The sequence below is a fragment of the Amphiprion ocellaris genome, chromosome 17, assembly GCF_022539595.1.
Source record: "Amphiprion ocellaris isolate individual 3 ecotype Okinawa chromosome 17, ASM2253959v1, whole genome shotgun sequence".
NCBI classification, from domain to species: Eukaryota; Metazoa; Chordata; class Actinopteri; family Pomacentridae; genus Amphiprion; species Amphiprion ocellaris.
The window spans coordinates 4,484,043-4,511,711 of NC_072782.1; the positions used below are offsets into that span (position 1 = coordinate 4,484,043).

Here is a 27,669-nt window from a genome sequence, read left to right on the forward strand (position 1 = left end):
AAACTGTAGTTAATGTAACATTAGACAAACAGCCTGTGGAAGTCATTCATGGCAATTCTCTTTTCATTTTTGTCTCAGGCTGATGTGGTCTGAAAAGTTGATGGATGGATGACTTCAGGCTATCCCAGCAGCATAGATTTTGTCTTTCCTTGAAGAAAAGTCTCACAGTGGTAGCACACATTCATCTCAGAGTGTGAAAATAACTTGTCTTCAAGATAGACAGCAGACACTGTCAGCTGCAAACCATTTCATGCAGGTGCTATCTCAACACTCATGGGGATTTTGATTTTACCTTCTTCCTTTTGTTCCAAGGGCGCATGTATTTCTGACTTTTTATTGTATCTGTATATTTTTTCGCTGATATCTGTTCTGTAAAAAGGTTCGACATGTCACAGCCTGTGTTGACTCTACTGTATCATTTCAAATACACCTTTTAGGACAACTTTAACGGATAAATTCTTTCTGACACCATGATTCTCAGCCAGAGAGCAAAAGATAAGATGGACTGTGTTACATCACTGGCAGGGTTGCTCTATCAGTCTGAAAGAGACTGGCATTTTTCTGAGACAACTCCAGTAATACTGACAAATATAAGATAATGAAACTGATCTGTGCAGCATTGCAAGGCAATGAACTGGAGGCATTTCTTGAATAGTAGGAATTTATTACCATAAATTTAAAATTGTGTGCTCATTTTCCTGCCACTCATGCTCAAAATAGAATGTTAGTAATAAGAAGCAGACTTATATGAACAGCGTATTTTGGAATTGAAATCCAGAGGTCTGTCATTGAAATTAGCCATTTACTCTTTCTAATAAACTGTGGTGAAATATAGTAATGCAAACATATTCCTGCTGATGAACTTATAAGCAACGTGTTTAAAAATAGATTTTGTTTGGATTGCAGAATCTACAAGAAGAAATGTCTTTCTATTCTTCTAAAATATATAGTGTTCACACTGCCTGGGGAATTACACTGCCATCCTAAATGATAGAAATCAAATCAAATCAAATCAACCTTTATTGTCATGTAGCTGGACATACAACTGTAGTGCAGGCAAAATGAGAGGGTGTTTCATGAGGAATTCAATAACAGAAGAAAAAAAGAATATAATTTAAAACACACACACACACACAGAGAGAGAGAGAGAGAGAGAGAGAGAGAGAGAGAGAGACATCCCTGAGACGTATTGCAACTAAATGTTAGATGTTTCAGTTACTTTCACTTGTTAAGTTTGTCTACCTCAGTTCAGTGCATTTCTGAACGCTTTATTTATCCCAAAGAGCGACTCACATGTAACTTTCTCAGTCCAAGCATTTAATATCAACAGACAACCAGATAAACTTCCAATGTCAGAAGAAATATATTATATGGTGACAGTTTAAATGCTCTACAGTAATTGTGTAATATTTAAATTCATTACTTAAAAAAATATAGAAAAGTGGTCTTGGAATTGTTCAGTTTTGGTTTGCTGATATGATTTCCAATCAAAAGAAAAAATCCCTATGATGTTTTACTGAATAAAAACAAATAATAGGTCCATTACCAAGTGTGATTAGTAAATGTATTCTCTTATTCAGCCCAACATTTCTTGAACTGATTCAGAAAATGAATGCATGCCTTGGAAAAACATCAAACGCGTTCGTATTTTGTGTGGAAAACATTAAACGTGGGTGTCAGTGAATTTGATGTAAGGCTAATATGGCTAATGGCACCACCACACATACAAACAGTCGTCGTGGAGAGAGAGAGAGTGAAGACAACAGCACTTCCTGTGTCTCCAGCCAATGAGCGGGTTCCACATGCGGACACCGAACACCGCATTCGACGAAGAAACGCGATTGGTGCCGATGAGGACGCTGGTGATTCCGCAACACATAGGCAGAGAAGGGAGCCGAGCTGCAACTTAACCACATGTTTAAATCATCTATTTGGACAGATTATTCCGGGGATTCGCCGTTTTAAAAGAAGGGGACGACGTTTACGACACCCATTCGAGATCGCGGGCGTTGATATGAATTTTTCGCTCGAGGTCTCACGAGAAAGGTAGCGGAGCACAGCCGGCGAATTCAAGCGGAGCCGAAAGGAACAGTTAGCTAGCTTTAGCCTGTTAGCTCACCCCTTTAGCCGCTAATACGTCCACTCTCGCCGTACACCTGCGCGCCGCGCTGCCCCCGTGTTATCGCTGCTAAGCCGGTAACAGCCAGCACCGTGGGCTTCAGCTCTGACATTTTCCCCAGCATTTTTTTTTCGTTTTTAAATCCCTCGTTGACACCAGAGGAGGACCTGGTGAGAGGACCGTGACAGGTTGAGGTTGGGACCAGCGAAACCAAGCGGTGTCCTCAAGTGGCCGTTAACCATGGACAACGCACACACAAAGACGGTGGAAGAAGTTTACAGCTTTTTTAACGTGAACGAAAGCACGGGTCTGAGCTTGGAGGAAGTGAAGAAGCAACGGGAACGATATGGACCAAACGGTAAGGGGCTAGTTCACGTCTGTGGGTCCGGTATCATGTGTGGCCCGTAGCTCCCCGGCTTGTAACGGCCGACGAGCCGAGCAGAAAGGAAGCGGGTTGACGTCACGATCCGTATGTTGTAATAGTGGGAAGCATCACTCTAATGACCGAGTCAGTTACCAGCACACCATCCTCCGCTGTACCGTGTATCTGTGTAAATGTGCTTCACTCTTGCTACAGCAGCATGCTATAATTGTACACCAAGTGCTGACAGGTACCTAATAACTGCTTGTCCACCTCTCTTTTGTGTGCGGCCTGAATGGGATGATCTGCAGAACTGCCAGCTGAGGAGGGTGAGTGAACCACTGCCTATACATACAAATATAGTCACCTGTAGCTTTATTTACAGTTTCTCATTCCTTCTTTCTCAACTAAAGGCAAGCTTTGTCCTTAATTATTTGAATGAAACCATTGTTTTCCAGGTAAATCCCTTTGGGAACTGGTTGTTGAACAGTTTGAAGATTTGCTTGTGAGGATCCTTTTACTCGCTGCCTGCATATCCTTTGTAAGTAATACACACATGTTTTGTTAGCTGTGCTGGGGGCTCATTCAGTGTCCAGCCAACACGGACTGCATAGAGCTGACCCAGCAAAACAGATTCAGTGGCTCATGTGTGATGTACGCATTCGTGTACAGCCAAGTGGCATATTTCCTTTGAGGTATTATGAAGATTAGTAGAAGTAAAAGCCTGTGAACAGGTTGTGAAACTCCTATAAGCTGTTGAGTTCAATACTCAACTAAAGATAAAGTGAGTATAGATAGTATTTTAGTGTCAGAGTAGTGAGAGGGTAATTCGCATTCAGATTTTGAGTACAAGTGCCTGCCTCGTTTCCTTCAGTGTGGAAGATGAAATAAGAGTCAAACTTGGCTTTCTGCCAGTTGCACATTTTCTGTGCTCATCTTCAGCACCATGTTTCTTTTTCAGGGATCAGTATTTTTTTTATTTTTGCAGTACAGCTCTGCCAACCTACACATTGTATATAATCATTTTCTGATTGATTCTGTGCAGATGACAGCTTAGCAAGAATGCTGTTCACAGTGGAAAAGAAAGGCGCCCAGAATCTGTCTGGTGACACAACCCAGATGAACATTTTTTCGTGATTTTGTTTTAAGATATTAGTGCAAGCACGGATTTGCTCTTCAAGCAAATCATAAGTCAGTGCAGCCTCTTTGAGTTTGTTGTTTAATAACAAGTGTATTAACACATCAGCAGTCATAAAGTCACTAAATAAAACGAAACAATGACATGGGGCTAATATGGAAACGGATATCAATGCCACATTAACATGTTTGATGATTATGTGCCACGTTGTTAGAATGAGCACCACGTTATGTTGTTCAGGAGTGAAAGCAACTGGAGAAGTCAGTATGTCTTCCCGATGATTGAATTTCCAGGCGTTACCATGCCACTGCAAGACAGCGATGACTTTACGAGCTTATTACAAGTTTCAACATTACTTGTCCACTACTCATGTTGTCATCATAAACACAGCTTGACAGATCCTTTAATGAACAGACATAACATAGGACGCTTGTGTTTATGTCACCGGTGAGTAGCAATTCCCAGCACACTGTCTGTACAATCCAATTCACTATCGAGTGGCCTTATTTCTACTTTAGGATTGGCTGTTGGCTTACTGGCTCAGAATATCATCAGTCACCAAGGCATGGCGATAACAGCCAGATATGCTTACAAAGATCATAAATCATCAGCTGTAAAACGCAGTGTGGTTTCAGTCACACAGCACATGCAGACACATTTACATTTATTTCAGTGTAGCAAACATTTCACTACAAAGTTAAATACAAACATTTGTTAGACTTTATGTTAAAACTCTCAGGAGTAGATTGGTGCAACATAAGCAATTTTATTTTATAGACAATAAATTGAATGTTATGTTTGATTGGCAATGCCAAAATAGGTTAGAGCTGGAGACAAGGGAGGCTGCTGGCATCTCATTTGACACACTTCACTGTTGGCACAGATTCTAAAAGAGGAGAAAGTTGTTACTACACTCTTCCTAACACACTTGGCCCAGTTTGCAATACAGACAGAAGCTGGCCTGATATTTATCATGAATTATTACTTGATTGATGGTAGTTACAGTCATTTTATCATTTTTTTATCAGTCTTTTTTTTGTGTATAAGTTGAAGTGGGGTTCTGGCTCAACTTTACTTGAAAGCAAGACATGTGGACAAGAGACTGGAAAGAAATTCCAAAATTAACATGATGTTGTTGTCTAGAAAGTTAGCTGAGAGGTCTCATATTAAATTTGTGTTTGAAAAATACTCACAATCAAATTAGAGCTCCCATAACCTTTTATTATTTGCAGCGTCTCTGCAAAAATGTCAAACTGACACTAAAGCTATATTTTGCACTGCATCTTGTGAACTGATGAATAAACAGAAAAATGGAACTGTAGCTTGACAGAATCACATTGAACTCTTTTCGGCAGAGAGTGTACATTTACTGGTGAAACACGTTAATCAGGTTTTTACTTAATATTTTTCTGGCTTGAGAGAAACTACACTAGGGGTTCTTGTTGTCTTAAGCAACTAAATAGACAATCAGCTGAAAATAGCTTTGACCTTTCCACCTCCTCTTTGTTCTATTGATGTGTTTGACGTAAAGAGGTGGCCAGCACTGATTGATATTCTGTTACATATTGTGATTTTGAAAGTCTGCATATCCTCATTCAGTCGCTAGAAGGTCAGGCTCCATGGAAATTTGGCACCACAATTTCAAAGCCAAGCCTGTAGACTTTTCATTTACAGTGAAAAAAAATAGACAGTGCTTTACCATGACTCTCACGTTGTTTAACCAAGAAATCCAAAATTATAGGACCCCCAACCAAAACCTTTTTCAAAGGTAATCCTGTGTAAACAGTTCTTGCTTAGAGCATGCAGAAGTATTCTGTCGTTTCAGGTTGTTGTTTAGAGTGCAGCTCATGTTTTCCAAGGCATGGGACTTCAATGCTACCAGTATGTCACTCTTAAATATAAATTGGTGTTTGCAGTGTATTAAAATGTTGCTATTTTTTCTTTGTCTGTTTCTTGTGTAGGTGCTGGCCTGGTTTGAAGAGGGAGAAGAAACCGTTACAGCCTTTGTGGAACCTTTTGTTATCCTACTTATTCTCATAGCAAATGCCATTGTAGGAGTTTGGCAGGTAAACAGTCATTACAATTGTCAATCTATCTTTGCATTGGTGATTAAAACTTGTGTTGTATACTAAAATAGTCACATTGACATTGAAGACAGTCGGCCTTTTTAAAATGGCTATCGAACAGTGCATAGTTAGGTAAAGTTTTCTTAAGAAGTAACTTTGCTCAGGAGGTTTTGACCAGATGAACTAAATTGTACTGATGGCAGACAGTGGCTCTTCACTGCTGAATAAATGAGAGGCAGAAGAATTCCCCTACCAGCATCTGTCCTACCAATTGTGTTTCATAGCAGACTTAGTGAGTTTTAATACTGTATCATTAGCTAGAGCAGAGAAGCTGAAGACACAGCTGAAAGTTTTTAGATTTGGAAATGAAAAATGTGCATCTGTTCCTCTGATGTCATCAGACTGTCAGCAGTGTAAAAGATGTACAGCTTGGAAGACTTCTTGAAAGAGGAAACTTACCATGTCATGGATGAAGCAGACTTGTACTGATTGCCAATCAGATCCTCAGGCTTTGTTAATCAGCGCATAACTCTGCTCGTTAGTTTGAAGCACCGCATCAGCACACATTTTTCATCTTCCCATCCTGACGAGTGTGCTGTTCTGTCTGACAAAAGCCTGCATATACTTTCTCTGTGCCTACTACCATGTCCAAACCTCTCTGCTGGACTGTCTTAAAAAGTAGATGCTCCTTGAAAGTCCTGCTGAGGCTTGTGTAAATAGGGAGTTGTGCTGTTTGACTTTGTGCAAACAAAGCCACTATGAATGAAGTGGAGAGGGAGGAGGCTGTGTCTTCTGTTTTTTTTGTGATGCTGATATGCTCCTACCTGTTGTGAAGTTAGTCCAGTCTTCCCCTTAATTCTAACCAACTGTAGATTTGCATGCCTTTTTTTTTAGCGTCTTTTAACTGCATAAATCCTCGCCTTTCCTCTGGCAGCCATTTTAAGAACTCTGTGTCCCTGTTGGTCACCCTTACAAAGACCATAATTTCCTGGGATTGTATGCCCTGTCTTGCCATGTCTACTTGAGTACTGCCTGCCCTCCTAAAACTATCCAGTCTGTGACCAATCAGCCAGACGAGGAAAAGTCAAAAAACAGAAAAGTAGAAGTGAAAAGGGATTAGAAGGGAACTAAGCAGTCAAGAAAGAACATTTGAGAAAATGAAGTAAGAATGTTATTGTCGTCTTAAAGTTAGGGTACTTTAACATATAGTGGCCCTATGTTACAGTAAATCTAAGGCATATTGTTTCTCTTGTTTCACTTCTACACACAATCTGACCACTTTTTCTGCCTTTTACAACACACCACAGCGTTTACATAATTCTACTCCACTGTCTATCCGAGTTTACTGATCATGGGCACTGTATTTTTTATATGTCGCTTTGCTTACATAAAGATAACACTCCACTCACCACTCTGGCCATTTTGAACAGCAGTACACTGACTGAAATGAAATATCTGGGAAGTAGCTTTGTTTCCATCTTCCTTTTCAACTAGATCCTTTGAATTGTTTGGTGTTTCTGTGAAATTTACTAGTTTTTAATGATTTTTTACTCCCCATTTTTACTGTTAAGGAGCGTAATGCAGAAAATGCCATTGAAGCGCTTAAGGAGTATGAGCCAGAGATGGGAAAAGTGTACCGCCAGGACAGGAAGAGTGTCCAGAGAATCAAGGCCAGAGACATTGTGCCAGGAGACATTGTGGAGGTGGCAGGTAAGATCACCAGTATTAGGTAGACAAACATGACACATTCTAATACTCCAAATAATCTTAGTTGCTTTTGACTTATGACAAAACGAAAAGTTGGCAAACACCAAAATAAGTTTGAGTATTCATATTAAAAAAAATACTCAAGACAATTAAACCATGAGTGAAATTATATCAGAGTGTAAATTGTATTTGTTCATAATTGCTTCCTACTAGTCTCTGCTATGCCTTCCAAGTAAAATACAACATAATATTCATTTAGTTGGTCTGCATCAGTATTAGTTTTGTTGAGTTGATTGTGGATGATTCACCTGATCAGTTTAAAGCTGATCTTGCTGCTTGTATTTTGTAACTAAAACCTAAAAGATGATTAATTGATGGCTATAATTCAACAAGCAGATTCTATGAGCGACTATAAGAGATACACTGTTCTGTAAACATCAACAGTGTTATGAAGTACTCTTTATATAGTTTCAAACACACAGCTGATCCCTCATCCTGTTCTTCCCCCTTGACAATTTCAGAATAATGGTAGTACCAAGTAAGTCAAGCAGTTATGCAATACAAGAGCAGAGGTCCAGTCTGTTCCTGAACATTTCTTGGCTAACCTCAACTTGGACAGGGCCACATATGTTTATGGATTTTGCGTCACTGCTCCTCATTTCCCAGTGTTTTCTAGCTGAGACTTAATTTGGCCTCACTTATCTTTTATCTTTATCTCTATCTTTCTTTGCTTTTCTTTCTCCTTTCTTTCCATGTTTCTGTTAATTATGTAGAGTCCCATTTAAAACAACAACAACAACAAAAAAAAACTTTATCCCAAAGCAAAGCTTAATTTAGTAGGATCTCAGAAATGATTGCTTTATGGTCTAAAATCTTGTCAAAAGATACAACAAAGGGCTTTGGAACCCGAATGTTGTACTGCCTGTCAAGAGAATGCTGTATTAACCCAAACTATTTCAGTCTAACTTGAGCAAGCTTAAATGGTCTCGTTAATTCTCACACTAACTATTTTTTTAAGAATAGATCTACAGGATTGAGTTGCTAAAGCTGGATAAGGTTGTGTTGTACAATAATACACATTTATTTGTAAATGAAGACATGAGGCATCAGTAGAGACAAAGTCATAATCAGCACTTCCGTAATTGCCTGACATGGCATCGTGACTTGTACAGAAGCTGCTGCACAGCTAAGGGGATTTCAGCTTTCTTAAATAAATCCTGAAATTGAATCTTCACAGCCTCCAACAAATTGCAACCAATGACAGATTAAAGCTTTTCTAGAACAAGAGAATGGAATAACATGGAATGTTATGGCCAATTTCCAATTTCTGTTTGGTGATTACTGGAAATGGTTCTCCCGACTGTGCTTCAGTCAGCTTTGCAAGTTCCGAGCACGGTCTGTAAACATAACAAAATACTGTACAGTTAGGATAAAACAAAATGTAATGATTCCTAACACGACTTAAACTTTACTGCAGCATGGTATGACATTGCACCAACTACCGAACCACTTTCCTGTCAAGGCAAAACTAATTTTAAATTTCTGCATGATTTTTTTTCCCAACCAAAATCATCAGAAGTATCCTATCATATTTGACAGCTAGATTTTTGCCATCCTTAATCTGAGCTAGGGTTAGAAGGGGAAGCAAAATCAATTTAATATTATTTTGAAGAGCAGTACTCAGCCCTACTGTCTTGTTTCTGTCCATTTTTCATGCTTTAGATTTCCAGTCTCAGTGGCCTCTGCATCCTGTTCCTATTTTACAGTGAATGTCAACATACATTGCTGCACTTGATGTTCTTGATAGCAGTTCAGACATCGCCTTATGATATGATCCATGTAGAGTCCACTTTGTGTGGCTTCAATCATTATGCCTTTTTCAGAGTTGCATGAATCATTCAATCTGCTGTCTAATATTTTAGAGGAACAGAGGCTAATTCTAGCAAGTTGCTCTGCATGCTTTATATACGCAGTTCCAGCCACGTGATTTACTGTCTGCAGTAACAAGCTGACCATAAATATGGTCTCAAGTCTGGTAGATGGGTCTCTGAGAACACATAAGTTACGAGGATGGAACTGATTGTCAGATTTACGTTACACAATATGAATCTGTGAAATTAGCAAGATTTGCGGTAACTACCACAGTAATGTTTACTTAACTAAAGAACTATGTGTACACGTTTGTGTTAGTGTTCGGAAACCAAGTAGCCAACCAGCAAGTTGCAGTGTGAGTGTAATGCAGGGAAGTGATGTATGAGTGTCACACCAGGCTATAAACTGTCTTGTCAAACGTGGCGTATAGTTTATGTCCTTCTGGTACTCTTCTGTCGTCACAATCTTAGAATCTTTGTCAGTGCAATTGTTGCTAAGTGGTCAGTTCAAGTTTGTTTGCTGAGTGTGCAATTTACTATGGTTCTGTGCCTTGCTTTGCGTTGAGAATGTACTTTTTCCAGTCCTTGTGAGAGTTATGCTCACTCCTGCTCCAACAGTCACGCATACACTCTGTTCTGCCTTTCATAAGAGTGAGCCAGATGTAAGAACCTACTGTCTCATCTACGTAGAGGACATCAAGGATAAGAGGACATGTTCCATTAGCAGGATTTACCTCAGGGACATGTTTTTCCTGCTGTGTTTGCTTACTTGTCACAGTTCAGTGTTTGGGCTGTTTTGAGCAGCTTGCTTTGCAATTGGAGTATCTTTGACTACAGTTAGCTTTTAAGTGATGCACCTGCTTACTTTTGCGTAAGTGGTATAGATCTGAGCTGCCGGCAGAATGTTTAAGGATCTATTCCATGTCTATGTGGCAAAATCACCACTCTGTGAAAACATTTTTAGATGAGGTGTCAGTATGGTGCATTCTGAATCCAAATTTCATTGATATATTTGATTGGAATTACAGCAACACCTAACATTGCTGCTGATGAAGACTTTTTGGTGCACACAGGGAACAGATGACTGTTTTACTGTAGACTGATTTCCCATTTACAGTCACAGATGAATGCAGCTTGGAGTTGGATGGATGACTGCGATAATGTCATGAAAGCCTATATATAGACATTTTCAGTATTTTGAAAGTAAACAACCTCACATAAAAATGCTGTTTGAAGGATCATGTGTGTGCAGCACAAATCCTTGCATTTCCAAACCTTTTTTAACCACACATCACTTTTGGATAATTGGCTCTGATTACCTACAGTGTGGCACATAATCCTGTCAAGCAGCTATAGCAGTGATAAAACACAAAACTCATTATCCTCCACTCATAGTGAGAAATGGCCTGTGTGTTTCTCATAATGCCAACTGGCTGCATGGGTTAAAAGCACACACCTAAATTGAAGTCACCATTGCAACATGAGCATAGGTTATCAGTTTATTTACTTAATGCTCTTGTAATAACATGACGTCACCTTCTTTGTATGATTGTATATTCAATGCTCATTTCATGGAAAGTTTTCTGAAAGTTAAATGTTAGAAATCTATCCTTTGTTTAACTGGACATGCGAGGACCATAATTAATCACACGACAGGCTAGATATTAAGGTATGAAGTTGCTTGCAAACCCCTAAAATATCTTATTTCATCTATCTTACACCATTTAAGCTTTGCTGATTATCTTCAGTTAAATCTTAAGTTGCCTGTCACCCTCGTCATAATGACTCACTGTTCCTTAGTTGAGCAATTCACACACACTATTTAGTCTCTTGACGATTGCAGGGTTTCATTAAAAAACCCAGAGCGAGTCGACTGGTGTTATTTACTGCCAGACAGCACTTTGAGTCAACAGTGCCAATTCGTTCCTTTCTGACTTGCTTTTGTTTCACCTTGCAATTACTTTTTTGGATGTGAGATGTGACACTGATCATCCCTGTTCTTTTTGGCTCATAGTTTTACACCACAGTCTGAGTTAATGTTGTCTTACCCTGGGGAGGAGACAGCAAGACAGGATGTAACATGTAGAAAGGATACAGATTCAATTCGATAAATAATTTGTGCTCCAGATGGCCACATGGCCAGATTTCCTCCCTTGTGTTTAAGAGTGTAGGATAGTCTGTCTATTGTCATCACCCAAACCATTTGTCTCTGCCTGTCCTTTGCTGCTTCTCTGTTTCATTTGTCTGTGCTCCTTACTTCATTCCTCTACATCTCACATGTTGAAGGATGTACTTCGTTATTGTTACATAGTAAAACTAATATGAACTGTACGGTGTCATGCATGTTTGTGTATGTTAAGGTTTTGTGTTGTGATTTTTCCTTTTCATTAGCGAATTAGAAGAGTCACTGGAAGCCTGTAGGGACTCATGAAAAGTCCCAGAAGGCTGCAAGCCTACGTGCAAGCAACCTCAGTAACTGCGAGAGAAAATATACAACCCTCTTAAGGCCTCTAAAGTTTCACTGGACCGCCCAGGGTGAATAGTTGGGTGCTGGGTAACTTACAACTTAACTAAAAATCTAAATATAAAATTCAATTTGTTGAGTTGATCTCGGATATATTAATAGTGGTTGTCTTCTGTAATCCACATTTCTTGAACTTTATTGTGTAAGTCGAAACTTATGTTTCAGTTGCATGGGGTAGGGGTTCACATCTTGAGTAAGATCAGGGGAAAAAAAAGTGGAGATATGGGCCCTAAAAAGTGTATTAAAAAACAACTGATGGGGTGTTATCAGTTAGGCGTATACAGCCTGACATTTGTCCCTTACTCAAGGGAACAGATGACACAGATAAAAACCTTTGTTCACAAGGGAGAAGGAAAGGACCCTGTCCCAGAGGGTGTTCACTCTTTCCCATAAGAATAAGAGCTAAAAAGAGCATGTTCTGTAAGACGAAAGGAAAGGAAAGATATGCCACCCTTGGCTGAAACAGCTGCAGATTTTGGATCACTGCACCAAAATACTGCAGATAATTACAAAATAATTGCATTCATTGTGTGCACAATAGAATTAATTTTAATATACAGTAACAGCAATTTCAGAAGCAGAGATGGTGGTATCTTATGCTTATCTAGCTACTCACCATTGCACAGATTGCTTATTGCTCTCATTGCCTTTGAAAGTAGGTTAGTCTTCTTCCTGTGACCTTATTCCCAGTATACACCAATGGGTGGAAAATAGCAGGGTATTTTGCTATTACTCCAAGGTAGGAGGTTTTCTAATTAGTGATTTTCAATGGGAACCTTCCCACAGGGCTTTGAGTCTTTAATATTTCCAGTGACTGCAGTTCTTCTATTCCTTTGTGTCCTCGCTCATGCTATGGCTGTTCATCTCGTGCACTATCTCTTGTCTGTTATATTGGATCCAGTTTGAAGACAGGCAGGTGATGATGAAGTGGAGAGTCTGTGATCAGCTGGAGGACCAAATTTGGTAGTGCTGTAGCTGGTATAGTCCACGAGTACTATCCCTCAGAATGACCTCAGCATTACCACATGTTGCAGTAATAATATTTTTAAATGAGGTGCACAGTGTCAACAGGGTATAAAACAATGCTGTGCTTTGCATATTTTATTGGTTACGTAGTTCTTGAGTAGAATTTCCTCACTTCACTCTCTGGATGAGTAGTAAAAACCTGTCACAAACTTGTGAGAATAGTCAGAGTGAATGAACTGTCTGTACGCAAGCACACGTCATACTGTTTCTATTTTGGCTCATGTGACGTGGAGCGGGTTCTCCTTGCTCAAAACAGAAGTTTTTCGCTATCATTCCCCCTCCCTAAATCCAGCACCATGTTTTCAGCTGATCAAAATAGTTTTCCCATTTTTGGACGTGTGTTTTGCAAGGCTCATCTAATCCTTCTTCCATTCTCTCCTCCTTCCCTTTTCTCTTCCTCTCCACTCAGAAGGGCACTGCAGAGGCCCAGGGGTTGGTTTACATGTCTGTCACCACTGTCCACAGAGATCTCTTAAGAGCCTCTGGGTCATTGCTTTTTCTTTACTGTCCTTTCAAGCTGTGTGATGTCTTACTGTAGGATGAAAGTAATATTTCTTTGGCCCAACAGTTTTCCATCATGCTTACCTGGTTAGAATTGTATTAATATATTAGCCATAATTTTTGAGTGCTATGGGGACCCATAACTGGCCTAAAGTCTTAATACAACAGTTAAGTTCAGCTGTTAGAAAACCTGAATAAATGTACAATTTTCACGTCTTTATTATGGATTAAACCTTTTAAGAGGTAAAATATAGTATCTCCGTGTTTCCTGTCCCATCCCATAATAATAAAAAACACAAATGAAAAATAGCATTTGAAAGCAGATATGCATCTGCATGTATAACACAGTCTAACTTTAAATGTTTTTTTTTCCTTTTATCAAACCACAAAACTGAAAGGTTCATTTATTAGTGCTTTATCTGTTCAGGTCAGACCCAACTGCATGTGAAACCATCCAAAGGAGTCAAACTGTTTGCTGCCCTTTTAAAAAAAAAAACTAATAAATGTCAGTGGCTTTAATGGTACTTACTGGCTTTCAGAGAAAACGCTTGTTTGAAATTCAGCGTGTATTTACATTTTGCATTTGTTTTACCGGGGAAAGCTAAAGTCTTGTGTTAGTGGAAAGAATGAGCAGCAATCTATTTATGTCCTGTGCAGATGAGTGGAACATTAATAATTTTTGAATGCACGACTCTCCCCAAGCCTCTCTAACAAATAACTCGAGTTTGATTATTTTATTTCTCCCATGAGCAACATGGCAGTTGGCTTAATTTCCAAGTGTTTAGTGTCTGTGTGTGGTTTGATTTCTGTTTGTTTAGTGCTTTTGTCTTTTTATGATAAGACAGTGTTTTTCGACATTTCGTTTTACATTTGGGACATTTACGTGCCTCTATCGCATCAAATCACCACTCATCTTGTTTTATAACTTGTTTTGTTTAAAGTGTCTTTCCCCCTGTAGTCTTTACAGATGCATTTAAATTGCTAAGAGGCACTTAAGTATCTGCTTTGTTGCTTCGCTTCACAGTTGGTGATAAAGTGCCTGCAGACATCAGGCTGTCTTCTATCAAGTCAACCACACTGAGGGTAGACCAGTCTATTCTTACAGGTAAGGTCATTTTACAATTGTTTAACCCTCACCATGACATGCAGTTGTATTTTAACATCACACTAACCTTTAAATGTATGGAGACGATATTTAGAAGCATGCTTTACTTTTCCTTTCTTTTGTTGGATTAATTCTTTACCTGCCCCCTCAGCCAGCTCACCTCTTTTGATCAGCCCATACATATTACAACAAGAATAAGCAATTTCCGTCTCCTTTTGACGCACATGCCCTCATTACATTCAGTAGTCATGGCTGCTCAGTCAATACCCAACCAACAAGAAGCGAGCGTGATGAAAGAAACCTGCATGGATGAATGTGTGGATGGATAATTAGACAATGAGGTAGATGGAAAAGATTAGAAGGGGAGAATATTGAAGGATGGATGATGTACGAGAGGAGAGGTTTATGTGAATCAACTCCTTAAATCTCTTGTCTTGCTCTGCTGCCTTAATTGGTAGCAAATTCCATGGGATATTTTAGTGTTTGAGCTATTTTTCTCCTCTCTTCCTCTCCCCATTCATGGCCATGCCGCCTGTCAAACGCTCCCTGGCTTACTCTATCAGTAGTGTGCAGGCCTAGCACAGTTGATTACACACCTAGACACACACAGTCTAATCACACATCAGATGAGGGGTTTGAAAGGCAGTGGCAGGGCAGCATTTGATAATTGTCAGGCCTGCTCAGTCAGCTGCAAAGCCTTTTCTACACCTATCTGCGCAAAGTGTCAACCAACCATCAGAACTAGCACTACGTGCTCTGCCGTGTAGAAACTCTGCCACTGCTTCTTATTCTGTTATTTTTTTGTTTCTTCTTCCTGCAGGGGAGTCTGTGTCTGTGATCAAACACACAGACCCGGTGCCTGATCCTCGTGCTGTCAACCAGGACAAAAAGAACATGCTGTTTTCTGTGAGTTTAGGATTTTCAGCATTATTTTGCCCTTCTTAATTTAAATCCCTGCCCCATCGGCATATTTTCTGTGCATCTGATTTTACATATGAAGGCAACAACATTCTTCCTTGTCTTTTTCTCGGTCCTATCTTTTCTTCATATGCAATTTGTCCAGTTATAGAAAATGTTGAATTTTCAATTTGTTGCCTTGTTTTTCTATTTCACACATGCAAGAAAATATATGTTATGTACACACCATGCATATTGAAGGACTGAAGAGTCAAGATTTATTGAAAGGACCGTTCATGCTTCCAATGGCTCCTTTCACTGTGTTTGAAATGTTTGAATGACTTGTGCTGCATGTTGGCTCTTGCCACGTGTGAAATCACTTCTTTGGGCCTCATACATGTCTCAGAGTAATTGTTAAACTAGTTTTACCTGTTTGCCCAGAAGCCTAATGCATAATATGTTCTTTTTTACGCTACTCCAACTCCACAGGGTACCAACATTGCAGCTGGTAAGGCCATCGGCGTGGTGGTGGCCACAGCTGGCAACACAGAGATTGGCAAAATCAGAGATGAGATGGCATCGACAGAGCAGGAGCGCACACCACTGCAGCAGAAACTGGACGAGTTCGGGCAGCAGCTATCCAAGGTTATTGAAGTGACATTATTGTGCCAAACTTGAGTTTTTTTTTCTTCTTTTTTTGCCTTTTGTATTAAATATGTGAAAGAAATCCACCATTTCTACTTGATCAAATGTATGATTACATAGATGATATAATTTATTAATATGATCTTTGAATTTAAACTAATGTATAATTCAAGGTCATTTCACTGATCTGCATTGCTGTGTGGATCATCAACATTGGACATTTCAATGATCCTGTCCATGGAGGTTCCTGGATCCGAGGCGCCGTCTATTACTTCAAGATTGCTGTGGCTCTGGCAGTTGCTGCAATTCCTGAGGGTAAGTTAGAGAGCTCCACAAACACAGCCGTGTCCTTGACATACTCAGAGCTCTGAGAGGCTCCGGTAGAAAATACAGCAGTATGGGCTGTCTTTCAATACTTGATGATACAGGGACAAAGAAGGACAAGATAGGTTTTTCATCACTGGAGTAAATAATATAAATGCCAGTCTACATCTCTTTCTGGAATTGTTTATCATCTCCCATAAGTCTTAATAATCCTCTTTTCCGTTGTGGTTTTGTTGCTGCTCCTCTCTAGGGCTGCCGGCTGTCATCACTACCTGCCTGGCTTTAGGAACGCGGCGCATGGCCAAGAAGAACGCAATTGTCCGCAGTTTGCCCTCTGTGGAGACCCTTGGGTGTACATCTGTCATCTGCTCTGACAAAACTGGCACGCTGACCACTAATCAGATGTCTGTGTGCAGGGTAAGAGAACAGTGGACAGTGATTCTTGATACCTTGTAGAAAGATTGCTAGTGGATTGTTAGTGGATTTCGTGTATTTATTGCTACACACCACCATTTGGAGACACAAGGGAATTTTAAAGTGGTTTTTGAAGAGGCCTACCACTTTGGCAGTCGTACTCTGTGGGGAAGCCAGACAGATGTCTGCTGTTTGAATAAGATGTTAAGTGATAATTTGCATATTCAGAAAGCTTAAGATTTTCGTTTAAAAAAAATGATTCTTAAAAAAATAAAATGATAAAGAACTCTGTTAAACATTTCAGCTATAAAAATATTTGGACATTTTGTCAGTCCCTTGTCTTTCTCATAATAGATTGCAGTGATTTCTACCTCGCTAATTGGATTTTGTTGTTGTTTTAATTTTAATTCTATGCACTGGATTTTACTGAGTATCAGAATCCGATATTTGTCCCATCAGTTCCCATATTTATGACGCAAGATAAATGTCGTTCTTGAAAGTGATTATTTAAAATAAGTTCATTGATCCTCAACAGTAAGCTCAGTTCACCTACAATGAGATTTACAGTCTCAACATGCAGCTTAGAGAGCAGACACGAAAAAGATGATTGTATATTAAACAAATTATTTATTAATTTAATCATATTCTGTAGGCAAAAAAAAGTTACGCAATTATGAGCTACTACAATTTAAAAAAATTGCATCAGACAAAGACCTTCTGTGATCACAACCAAACTCTTGAGTGAGACTGAGGTGTGTCCGTGATGCATCATTACCTCTTGGGTTTATATATGTATACAGTGTACAGCCAAGTTTAGACCACTCTGCTCTAATATTGACATCACACATGAATACTGCATTAAGTTCCTTCCAGCTAAGTATGATGAATGAGGATGTGCTCAAACTGTCTGACTAGCTGAGCTGAGTGGATTAAAAGTTAATTGTGGAAGGGCATCTGAAGTGAGTGATTTTAGTATTTTAAGGATTTAGAGAGGGATTGCCTCAGTGAAAATATTTAAGTGATGTATCTTTAAAATTAAACAGATGTTATTCAGAGTGATTACATTTAGAGAACCTTCTCTTAAAGCTACCTCTTCTTACATTTTCTCCACTGTGACCTAATTTTTAGGTCCCAAAATTAACCCAACATTTAGTTCCAAATTATGTAAACTGTGACTATAGCATTCACATTATATCAGCACCATGTGTCTCAGAGTCGGTGTGTGGCTGTGTACATCCACCTTTGTTAGCAGTGAACAGTGTTTATGCTGAATGACTAGTATTACATAATGAAGGCTAAAGTTGTATACAGACAGAGATGAAATGAGATTCAGAAGTACATGCGTGTATATTTTCTCATGCCTCATGGGCATGAAATGCTTCATGCTACATTAGTTTACTATTTGCTGTCTATTATTGTCTAACAAATATGTGTTTCTGCCTATTTTTCCATCTCTCCATCTTTTTCATTGCTTTTCTTCAGCCCCCACCCCCTATTCAGGCAGAATGCTGATCAGTATGCAGTAGTTAGCCATTTGCAGCAAAACCAGTAGAGTTGCATAACTGACCTTGTGTCTCTTTCTGCTGTCTCTCTATCTTTTCATCTCTTGCCCATCCTGCATAGTTTTCTGCAAGTGAAACCTATACTGAGCAATTTTTCAAACCTTTTAGTTAGTGACTAGACGATGTCATTTCTAGCTTTTTGATACATTTGAGACATCTCCATCATCCATGATACCCCTGTCCAAATAGGGCACTACTAAAATTAGTTGCCCTGTGTGAATGGATGTTTCTATTCAATTCAGTTTCTTTTACTTGCTCTTGTGTTTAGGAATCACTGCCACTGACATCACTAGTTTTTGTAGTCTTGCTGGTGCCTGAGGGGAGTGTAGCCGTAACGCCAGCTCATCATTTTATTAGGATATTTCTATTTTCATCCTTTGTACATGTCTGTTTTGCCCCTTTGTTCAGGGCAGATGTGGTGCAGTGGGTTGAAGAACGTGTAATGTATGAATGGCAGCATACATGTGACAGCAGTGTTAACATTTCTAGTGTTATCTCACTCCAAATCTCTGATTTGTCCTCATTTGTTAAGCTTTGTCTTGGTTTCGGGCATCTACATCATAGTACAACATGGTTATCGTTTTCACGTTTAATCAACTTAATCTACTTTGTACATCTTAAATTAAAATATTTTTCATTTTATGAAGGTGTTGAGTAAACATTAGGCTGGAATGAGTATCCCTATCCTAAGGCTTGAATTCTTAAGTATTGCTAAAGAGTTATGAGTCACATTTATACACATAGAGTGACTGAACTCAGAGGAATCCTGTGTCTAACTAGATGACATTTATGGATCCTCCCCACCAAAGTGCTCAGGATCTGCTTTGGCTCAGCATTTCATTATTATAACCTGTTCTGTGTTAGCGTGGAGTCATAAATATGAAGGATTCTGGCAGGTTTATTGTAGTGTGCTGCCACCTACTGGACACAGTGTACATCAGCCCCTCAGCTTTCCTCTGCATACCTGTGCACCATAACATGAACAATATAATGGAATGGATACAGCATTTAATGCAGACATATTGATTAAGCTCTCACCTAAAGGTAATAAATGTACTGTGTGTGAAACAAGCACTAACAGTTTGTCTCTACTGTTTTTATGTTTGCAGATGTTTATCATTGATCGGGCAGAGGGAGATCACTGCTCATTAAAGGAATTCACTGTTACTGGCTCCACATATGCCCCAGATGGAGAAGTGTGAGTATACGATGTCTTCTGCTTGTGTGCTATAACATCAAAATAGTGCATTTTTAACTAAATACATCAGAAGCATCAATATAGAAATGTTGTTTTTGATCATTTTTTAAAAATCATTTCACTAATCTTGTTTTACCATAATGTCTATACCAGGACCTCAACTCACTCAGTCTTTCCTGCCTACCTCTGTGATTTGTTTAGGTTCCATGATGGCAAAACTGTCAGATGTTCCCAGTATGATGCCTTGGTGGAGCTGGCCTCTATCTGTGCTCTCTGTAATGATTCCTCACTGGACTACAATGAGGTCGGTAGTGTTAATTGGTTCTTACTCCGCGAGCGCCGAGATGGGATTTTCTGATGACAGTGACTGACCTTATCATTTATCTGTGTTTGTGTCAAATCAGACCAAAGGTGTGTACGAGAAGGTGGGCGAGGCCACAGAGACGGCTCTCACATGCCTGGTGGAGAAGATGAATGTGTTTGATACAGATGTTAAAGGCCTGTCCAAGATCGAGCGAGCCAATGCCTGCAACTCTGTATGTACCCTTTATCTGTTGAAAATCAAATCTTTACAATACAAACAGTGCTTATTTTATTCGCATATGTTGATATAACTCTAAATGCAGTAGGACTTTTTTTTGTTTTCATTGCATCTCAAAAGGAGAAGGACTTCCTCATTGTGGTTGTTTTTATCATGTATTTAGGTCATCAAGCAGCTGATGAAGAAAGAGTTTACCTTGGAATTTTCCAGAGACAGGAAATCTATGTCTGTGTACTGCATTCCTAATAAAGTACGCTCCTCTGTTGGCAAGATGTTTGTAAAGGTGAGAACTGCAAGCACGAAGCATCACTGTAGCGCTTGAGGCTGTGACATAAATATCTGATTAAAATATTTCTCTTACAACTGCTTGGTTCTTTCCTTCTCTTATCTGTTCCTGCTTTTAGGGTGCCCCTGAAGGAGTGATTGACAGGTGTACACACATCCGTGTCGGCAGCAACAAGGTGCCCTTGACTCCTGGCATCAAGGAAAAGCTGATGTCTGTTATCAGAGAATACGGAACCGGCAGAGACACCCTGCGCTGTTTGGCTTTGGCCACCCGAGATAACCCCTTGAGCAAAGATGATCTGGTGTTGGAGGACTCGTCTCGCTTTATTGAGTACGAGGTGAGAGCAGGGACAGATGGATAAGCTCGCTGGATTCCCCCTAAAGCTTTTGCTGCATTTTTAGTTCCTTAATCTGCTGTTACTTTCAGTAACTTGTATTTGTTTTTCTTGTTTTATCACGCAGACTGATCTGACATTTGTGGGCTGTGTGGGAATGCTGGATCCTCCCAGGGCAGAGGTGGCAGCCTCTATTAGGCTCTGCCGTCTTGCAGGCATCCGAGTAATTATGATCACTGGAGACAACAAGGGTATGTGGAGATAATTACTTCTGAGAGAAAAAAGAAAAACATCCACAAATTAGCACATTTTCTTTCAGTGTTCAATCAACAAAAGAAAACATTTTACAACTACACAAATAGGAGCAGTGAGAAAAATACAGTTTAACATTCTTACTTGCATTTCGGAAATTCTGTTGATGTGAATGTTGTGTTCTTGTCTATTTCCCAGGGACGGCAGTGGCTATTTGCAGACGTATTGGCATCTTTGGAGAAGACGATGACGTTTCCAGCATGGCATTCACTGGCAGAGAATTTGATGATCTGTCACCTGCTGCACAACGAGATGCTGTGGTCAAAGCTCGCTGCTTTGCTCGTGTTGAGCCTTCTCATAAATCCAAGATTGTCGAGTATCTGCAGTCCTATGATGAGATTACAGCTATGGTAAGGAAAAAGTGTGCTCTGCAGTCGTGCATAATAGCATTAAAAAAAATCCTATTTATTCTTGTGCAGATGAGGACTATTATGTGTAAGGTGATGTTATCCTCTGCTGTCATCTTCTTCGTGTTAAAGAAGAGAAGATTAGATCAAATTTAAGTTGGATAGTTCATCAGGGACTGTAAAACACTGAATGGCTTCCTGTCCTGGATCTCACCCTCACTTCAGACTGGTGATGGAGTAAATGACGCCCCTGCGCTCAAAAAGGCTGAGATTGGCATTGCTATGGGCTCAGGAACAGCTGTGGCCAAAACCGCCTCTGAGATGGTGTTGGCTGATGACAACTTTTCCACCATCGTAGCTGCTGTTGAGGAAGGCAGAGCTATTTATAACAACATGAAGCAGTTCATCAGATACCTCATCTCTTCAAATGTGGGCGAAGTTGTCTGGTAAGGATGGCTGGTTTATAGAAACACGCACTTCAACACACCCTTTTTTTTTGCTTTGTCGTACTAATTGTCGTGCTTTTTCCGAGTGTAGCATCTTCCTGACTGCAGCTCTGGGGTTCCCTGAAGCTCTCATCCCAGTTCAGCTGCTTTGGGTCAACCTGGTAACTGACGGTCTGCCTGCCACCGCTTTAGGCTTCAACCCACCAGACCTGGACATCATGAACAAGCCGCCACGCAATGCTCGTGAGCCGCTCATCTCTGGATGGCTCTTCTTCAGATACCTAGCCATTGGATGTAAGTTGGGTCAGAATGATTGTGGAAGGAAACGCATGCTGACTGAGTGGGTGTACATGCTGTATGCGACACACTAGTGCATCTACTCATTACTGTGTTACGGGTAGGGATGGGAATCTTTGAGCACCTCATGATTGGATAACAATTGCGATTCAGGGGCTACAGTTCGATTATACAATTATCGGTGCATCTTTAATTTATGTATATCGATGCACTTTTTCACAACACGTTTCTTTTTGTCTCACCGAATAAGCATTCATCACTTGCAATTTTTAAAAACAGGTGGGTGGAGGTCAGTCATGTTTGTTTTCGTCTGTGTCGGCGTGTCCGCTCCCGGTGCACATGTCAAAGTGTCCCGGAGAAGACGCGTATCGCTCTTCTTAGTTCCGCATTAATTAAACCTTCTGTATTACTTTAATTAGCAGATTTAATTAATCGCAATTTGGACGTTTGTGAATCTATTCAGATTCGTCCACGTCCGAATCGCGATGCAGCTAAGAAATGGAAATTTCCCCCACCCCTCGTTGCAAGTAATTTTAGAAAAAGACCTGCTGATATTTTTGTCGGTGTATGTGCCCTGAAATCACTGCAAAATCTAGCATTGTATTGGTAATGTTGTTGAAGTAGACATTCTATGCTTTATCACCAAAAATGCTTCTTTAACTGTTGCTTCCTTCTACACAGATGTAAGTAAACAGGCGTCTGTATCATTGTCGGTGTGTATTAACCATGACTCTTGTTCATGTAACAAGGCTATGTCGGTGCTGCCACTGTGGGTGCTGCTGCTTGGTGGTTTGTTGCTGCTGAGGATGGGCCAAGGATCACTTTTTACCAGCTGGTAGAGTTTTACAGCTACTATCCTGTTAATTCAGTTGACTTCAACTCACAAAACTTTTTAGTTGTTGTTGTTTGCTCAAATCTGTTTTTGTACCACCTCTTATAGAGCCATTTCCTGCAATGCGGTCCAGAAAATCCCGACTACCAGGACTTGGACTGTAAGGTGTTTGAGTCTCCTTACCCTATGACCATGGCCCTGTCTGTTCTGGTCACCATTGAGATGTGCAATGCCCTTAACAGGTTAGTTTGAACAAGGATTCCTACCAATTTCTGATTAGTGCACTGGATTTAACTGGTCTCGATCTCCTCTTTCACTTTTGCTCACAAACATTGTGTTTTATGTACTATCTCTGAAGTCAGTGTGTGGCTTTTTAACAAGCATTTTCATATGTCTTGGTTGTATCTTAGTGTGTCAGAGAACCAGTCGCTGCTGCGGATGCCTCCCTGGGAGAATGTGTGGCTGCTGGGAGCCATCTGCCTCTCCATGTCCCTTCACTTCCTCATTCTCTATGTGGAGCCTCTTCCAGTGAGAAATCTTTTTTAGTTTGACATTGAATGTTGTACTGTGAACTGGAGCTCACGCAGAGCAAAAGTATTATTGTTATGATATTAGAATGATTAATCTGCTGTCATAAATACTAATACTAATTAGCTGATGCTGTGTCTCTGATAAATTGAAGGATTTGCCACCTAGCCTGAACTGCAGTTTGATTAGTCTTGCGTGTTTTTTTCCAGATCATCTTCCAGATCACCCCTCTGAATCTGACACAGTGGTTAATGGTGCTCAAGATCTCACTACCCGTCATTCTACTGGACGAAATGCTCAAGTTTGCTGCCAGAAACTACCTGGAGCCTGGTAAAGAATTGGAGAAGCCCGCCGGCTCCAAAAGCTGCTCCCTGTCTGCATGTGTGGAGGGCATCTCCTGGCCGTTCGTGGCCTTTTCCCTCCCCTTGGTCCTCTGGATCTACAGCACCGACACTAACTTGGCCGACATGTTCTGGTCCTGACTGACTTGAGCACAACCTCGACTTTTCCATTCCCCACCCACTGCCATCACTTTCCTCTTTCCTCTCCTCCTTCCTCTCTCTCTGCCTTCCTAAATGTGCATAGCTAGCGTGTGTGCGCGCGTTTGTAGAGTTAGTGTGTGTGCTTGTGCGTGCCTACCGTGTGCGTACGAGAAGGACCAACTTTAACACATGAAACGTAACAAATAATATAAAATGTTAACATTAAGAAGTCACCTGTTTTAAGTTGGGATAGGATTTGTGAATGAGTGAGGCTTTAAATGTGAGTGTTAGAAGACCATCACTCCCATAGCTGTGGACTTTGTTGCTGGTTTGAAAGAAAATATACTGTTGCCATTTTTTTTGTTAATATTGCCTTTAAGGTTCATATTTTTAACGATGTTTGGAATATAATTTCTATGTCACTACAGTAACAGCATTGTTTTGTTTAGCTTCCCTCTTAATGAAAAGGAAATTTAAGATATCAGAAATCATTGGATCTGTACAGAGATTGAACACTATTTTATGCAACCGTTTTTTTTTTTGTTTTTTTTTTTAATGGCTTTGTAAATTGTTTGACCAGCGTGGCTTAGACATATACCGCCTTGATTTATTTTCAAATGTTTACCATTGTGTCTTCAGTATAAACTCAGAACTCTTTCAGAGAGGACAAGCTCCATGGGGCAGACGAGGACGGGGAAAGGTTTGGGACTCGGAGTGAAACGTTTGAATGCTCAGCTTAAACAAACAAAAGAGAGAAAAAAAAATATTCCCGATAAACAAAAGCCGCATGTCCTGTGACCAAGCATGAACTGTACGTGGTTTCTCATTTCTAATTTAATTGTGTATGTCCCCCATGTTAGAACGTAAATTAATGTTTTTTTTTTACTATATTGATTGAAAACAAGTCAGTTTTTCTGCACTGGGCAGAGCACAGCTACCTCAATATGATAAAAGAAATTTTTTTGCTCATCTCTAGATGCTTTTCCTCAACAGTCTTGCTAAAGCGTAACATCTGAGGTGTGCCCCTATTTGCTTGTGCAGAAAACAAAGAACAAAATCTTCCTTCCCTCTTAACATTTTTAAGGATCTATTTTGTTTGTATTGATTTGTGACATTCATTAACTTTATTTGTGTGTTGCTTTGGAGACAGAACTGGGTGGGGATGCTGTACCATCTCCATGGCGTTTGATTCAAAGGACAGTAACATTAACATCTCAAGAAAAAAAATACTAATCCACCAAGTACTCCAACTGAACTTGGATTGCAAATAAACACCCCAAGATGTTTTTTACTTCAAGGAAAATACACTCATAAACCCTTTGAATCAAGTGTTTTCTGTCTTTATTTAATATAGTGTGAGGCCCGTGGTTATCGACCTTATTCATATCCAGTGTTTTTGTATGTTCATATAATACTTGAATACAGATCATGTCAGACATATGAATGCTTTGGTTTTCTTGGCACAACATGGCAGGCAGGAGATATTCGTGACACGTATGTGTGTATATTTGACTTTTCCAGGCTTTATCATTTAGAGGGCTTGGTTATTGTTGGGTATACCATACATTGTGGTGGTGTAGTTCTTGTCGGATTAGAGCCTATACAGTCGACTGCACAGCATCATATTTTGAATGGAAATTTTCACGTGTGAGAAAACCCCCCACCCCGTCTAAAAGCATGTTATTTGAGTAGAAGCCTGGGTTTGTTTGCACTGTGTGTTTGTGTTCCACCTAACAACTGTGTGCTTTTCTTCCTCAATGCCTTCCATTGGCCCCCCTGTCACTAGAGTGAGTATCCATTCATCTTATACACTGATAAATGCTACTTTACTATGGATTCATTTGGAACAACAAACATCTTTAACCCTCGTGTTGTCCTGCAGGTCAAAATTGACCCGGTTTAAAGTTTGAAAATGTGGAAAAAAATACATATTTTCACAGCGAAACTTCTGATGTCCACATCTTCAACATTTTTGGAAAATCTTTGAACATTTTTTGGTGGAACAAAATGTTAAAAATGTTTCTTAAAAACCTTTCACATAAAAATCAACCAAAATCCAGCGAAATTCACTGGATTTTGGTTGATTTTTATGTGAATGTTCTTAAAGAAAATATTAGGAGTTTTACTGATATATATGTAATGACTTTAGATATTTTTAGGATTTTTTTGGAAGATTTTGACTCATTTTTTGAAAATATTTACAAGAATTTTCTTGCCAAATTTGGGGGATTTTTTTTAAAATAAAACTTTTAAGGGAAACTTTTAAGAAATTATTGGAATTTTCTTCCTGAAGGTTTTGCAAATTTTCAGAAATTTGGGGAAGATTTTGCTGAATTTGTGGATTTTTTCCAAAAGGAAACAATATTTTTGGGTGCCCGGGGGTTAAGAGATTCTCCCTTAAATAAAAATGTGATTAATTTATGCTGCTAAATTTTTTTTTTAAAATATAAGAAATGATACTTTGAAGGAGTCACTACAAGGAGCTCTGAAAATACAAAGGAGTGAATATGGGCTATCATTCTATAGAGAATGTCAACCACATGCCACTGTTGTGAATGCCACCATGCTCATCTTTTCACCCCTTTGACACGTGCTTAAATTCACAAAAACCTACTCTTGTGATAGGAAAAAAAAAAATTAAGAACGAAACTTGGAATTTTACGAGTATGTTTTGTATTAACGTTGTTTTTCTCTCCCTTTTAGGTTGGCTCTCGTGTAGCCTTCGTATGATGTAAGAGTGGCCTCAAAAGTTGGAGACGTCCCGCCCTCCAGCTTATGTCGCTCACTCTGACTTCACACACCTCAAACGCCATGACAACCAGCAGTACGTACCCTTACAAAGGACATGTTTCCACGGTTACGACACCAAATACCTGAGGGTATAGTTTAATAAAAAAAAAAAAAAAAAGGGGGGGGGGGGGGGGGGGGCTTAGAGTAGCTCCTTTGTGCTCGCAACACATGACCACACACACTTCTTAACACACACTTATACCTCCGTGTGCAGATGCTAAATCAGTTTGACACTATTCCAGTTTTGTGTGCAGGGAAGTTCTCAGCGCCCCTCGACGATCCCTTCTTGCATGAAGAACTTACTTCCGACTTCCATGGTAGCTTGTCACATAGAGAATCTTTCAAAACACTGGGTTGAATGGTCTTAGATGTACATCAGTGTACAAAAACATCCATGCATGCGTTCCAGCTGTACGTAGGCTTTGCGATTTGTATTTATAGATTCTAATGTATAATACTCAAATGACATATTAAGATGGTTTTAAGATGGATTTATCATAGATATTGGGAAAATCACCGTTTTTATTGTAATGGTTTGGGTAATTTGCACAATATTAGACATGGAGCAATGACTCATGCTGAACTGACTGTGCTCTACTTGAGTTTTTTATTTATTTTCTTCCCATTAGTTAACTACTGTAGGCTGTTCACTGATCCATTTACTTTCCTGAATTAATCCTTTGCAATGAGTACAACAGGCTGACACTGATTCATTGGTAATCCTGCAATACAACAGTGCTCTGTTTTCTTATTGCCTCTGCATTATTATTATTATTATCATTATTATTATTATGTATCTTTATCAACTGCTGTAAAACTGTGATCTAATGTGAGGAGGCCCGTACAGTCTCCTCAATGACACCTGGTCGAAGAACAATATTAACCATTATGTAAAAACAAGAAAAAAAGACGATCATTATTGAAGAGTAATAATGATTGTACATGCATTACTGAGGTTGTGGTTTCAGGTAAATAAAATAATATAGTATTTGAATTGTGTCATTTTCTTTTTTTCA

At 39.6% G+C, this 27,669-nt stretch overlaps 1 protein-coding gene across 2 annotated transcripts; it reads left to right on the forward strand.

The window, feature by feature from the left end:
* Positions 1-1,832: 1,832 nt before the first annotated feature.
* atp2a2b (ATPase sarcoplasmic/endoplasmic reticulum Ca2+ transporting 2b) lies at positions 1,833-27,647 on the forward strand. Of its 2 annotated transcripts, none has more exons than XR_008604622.1 (24): positions 1,833-2,477; positions 2,792-2,809; positions 2,939-3,021; positions 5,580-5,684; positions 7,256-7,394; positions 14,338-14,418; positions 15,239-15,324; positions 15,805-15,960; positions 16,134-16,275; positions 16,535-16,701; positions 19,370-19,458; positions 19,660-19,762; positions 19,863-19,994; positions 20,163-20,282; positions 20,404-20,622; positions 20,747-20,870; positions 21,070-21,281; positions 21,504-21,724; positions 21,816-22,018; positions 22,771-22,856; positions 22,962-23,095; positions 23,264-23,381; positions 23,591-25,650; positions 26,567-27,647. XR_008604622.1 is itself a non-coding variant. In XM_023278280.3 (24 exons), exons 1-24 carry the CDS (start codon positions 2,360-2,362, stop codon positions 26,596-26,598), a joined length of 3,009 nt encoding a protein of 1,002 aa, XP_023134048.2. In that variant the 5' UTR covers positions 1,833-2,359; the 3' UTR covers positions 26,599-27,647. The 2 variants fall into 2 exon arrangements, 1 of the variants encoding a protein (XP_023134048.2); XM_023278280.3 differs by having other exon boundaries at positions 23,591-23,711.
* Positions 27,648-27,669: the final 22 nt, after the last annotated feature.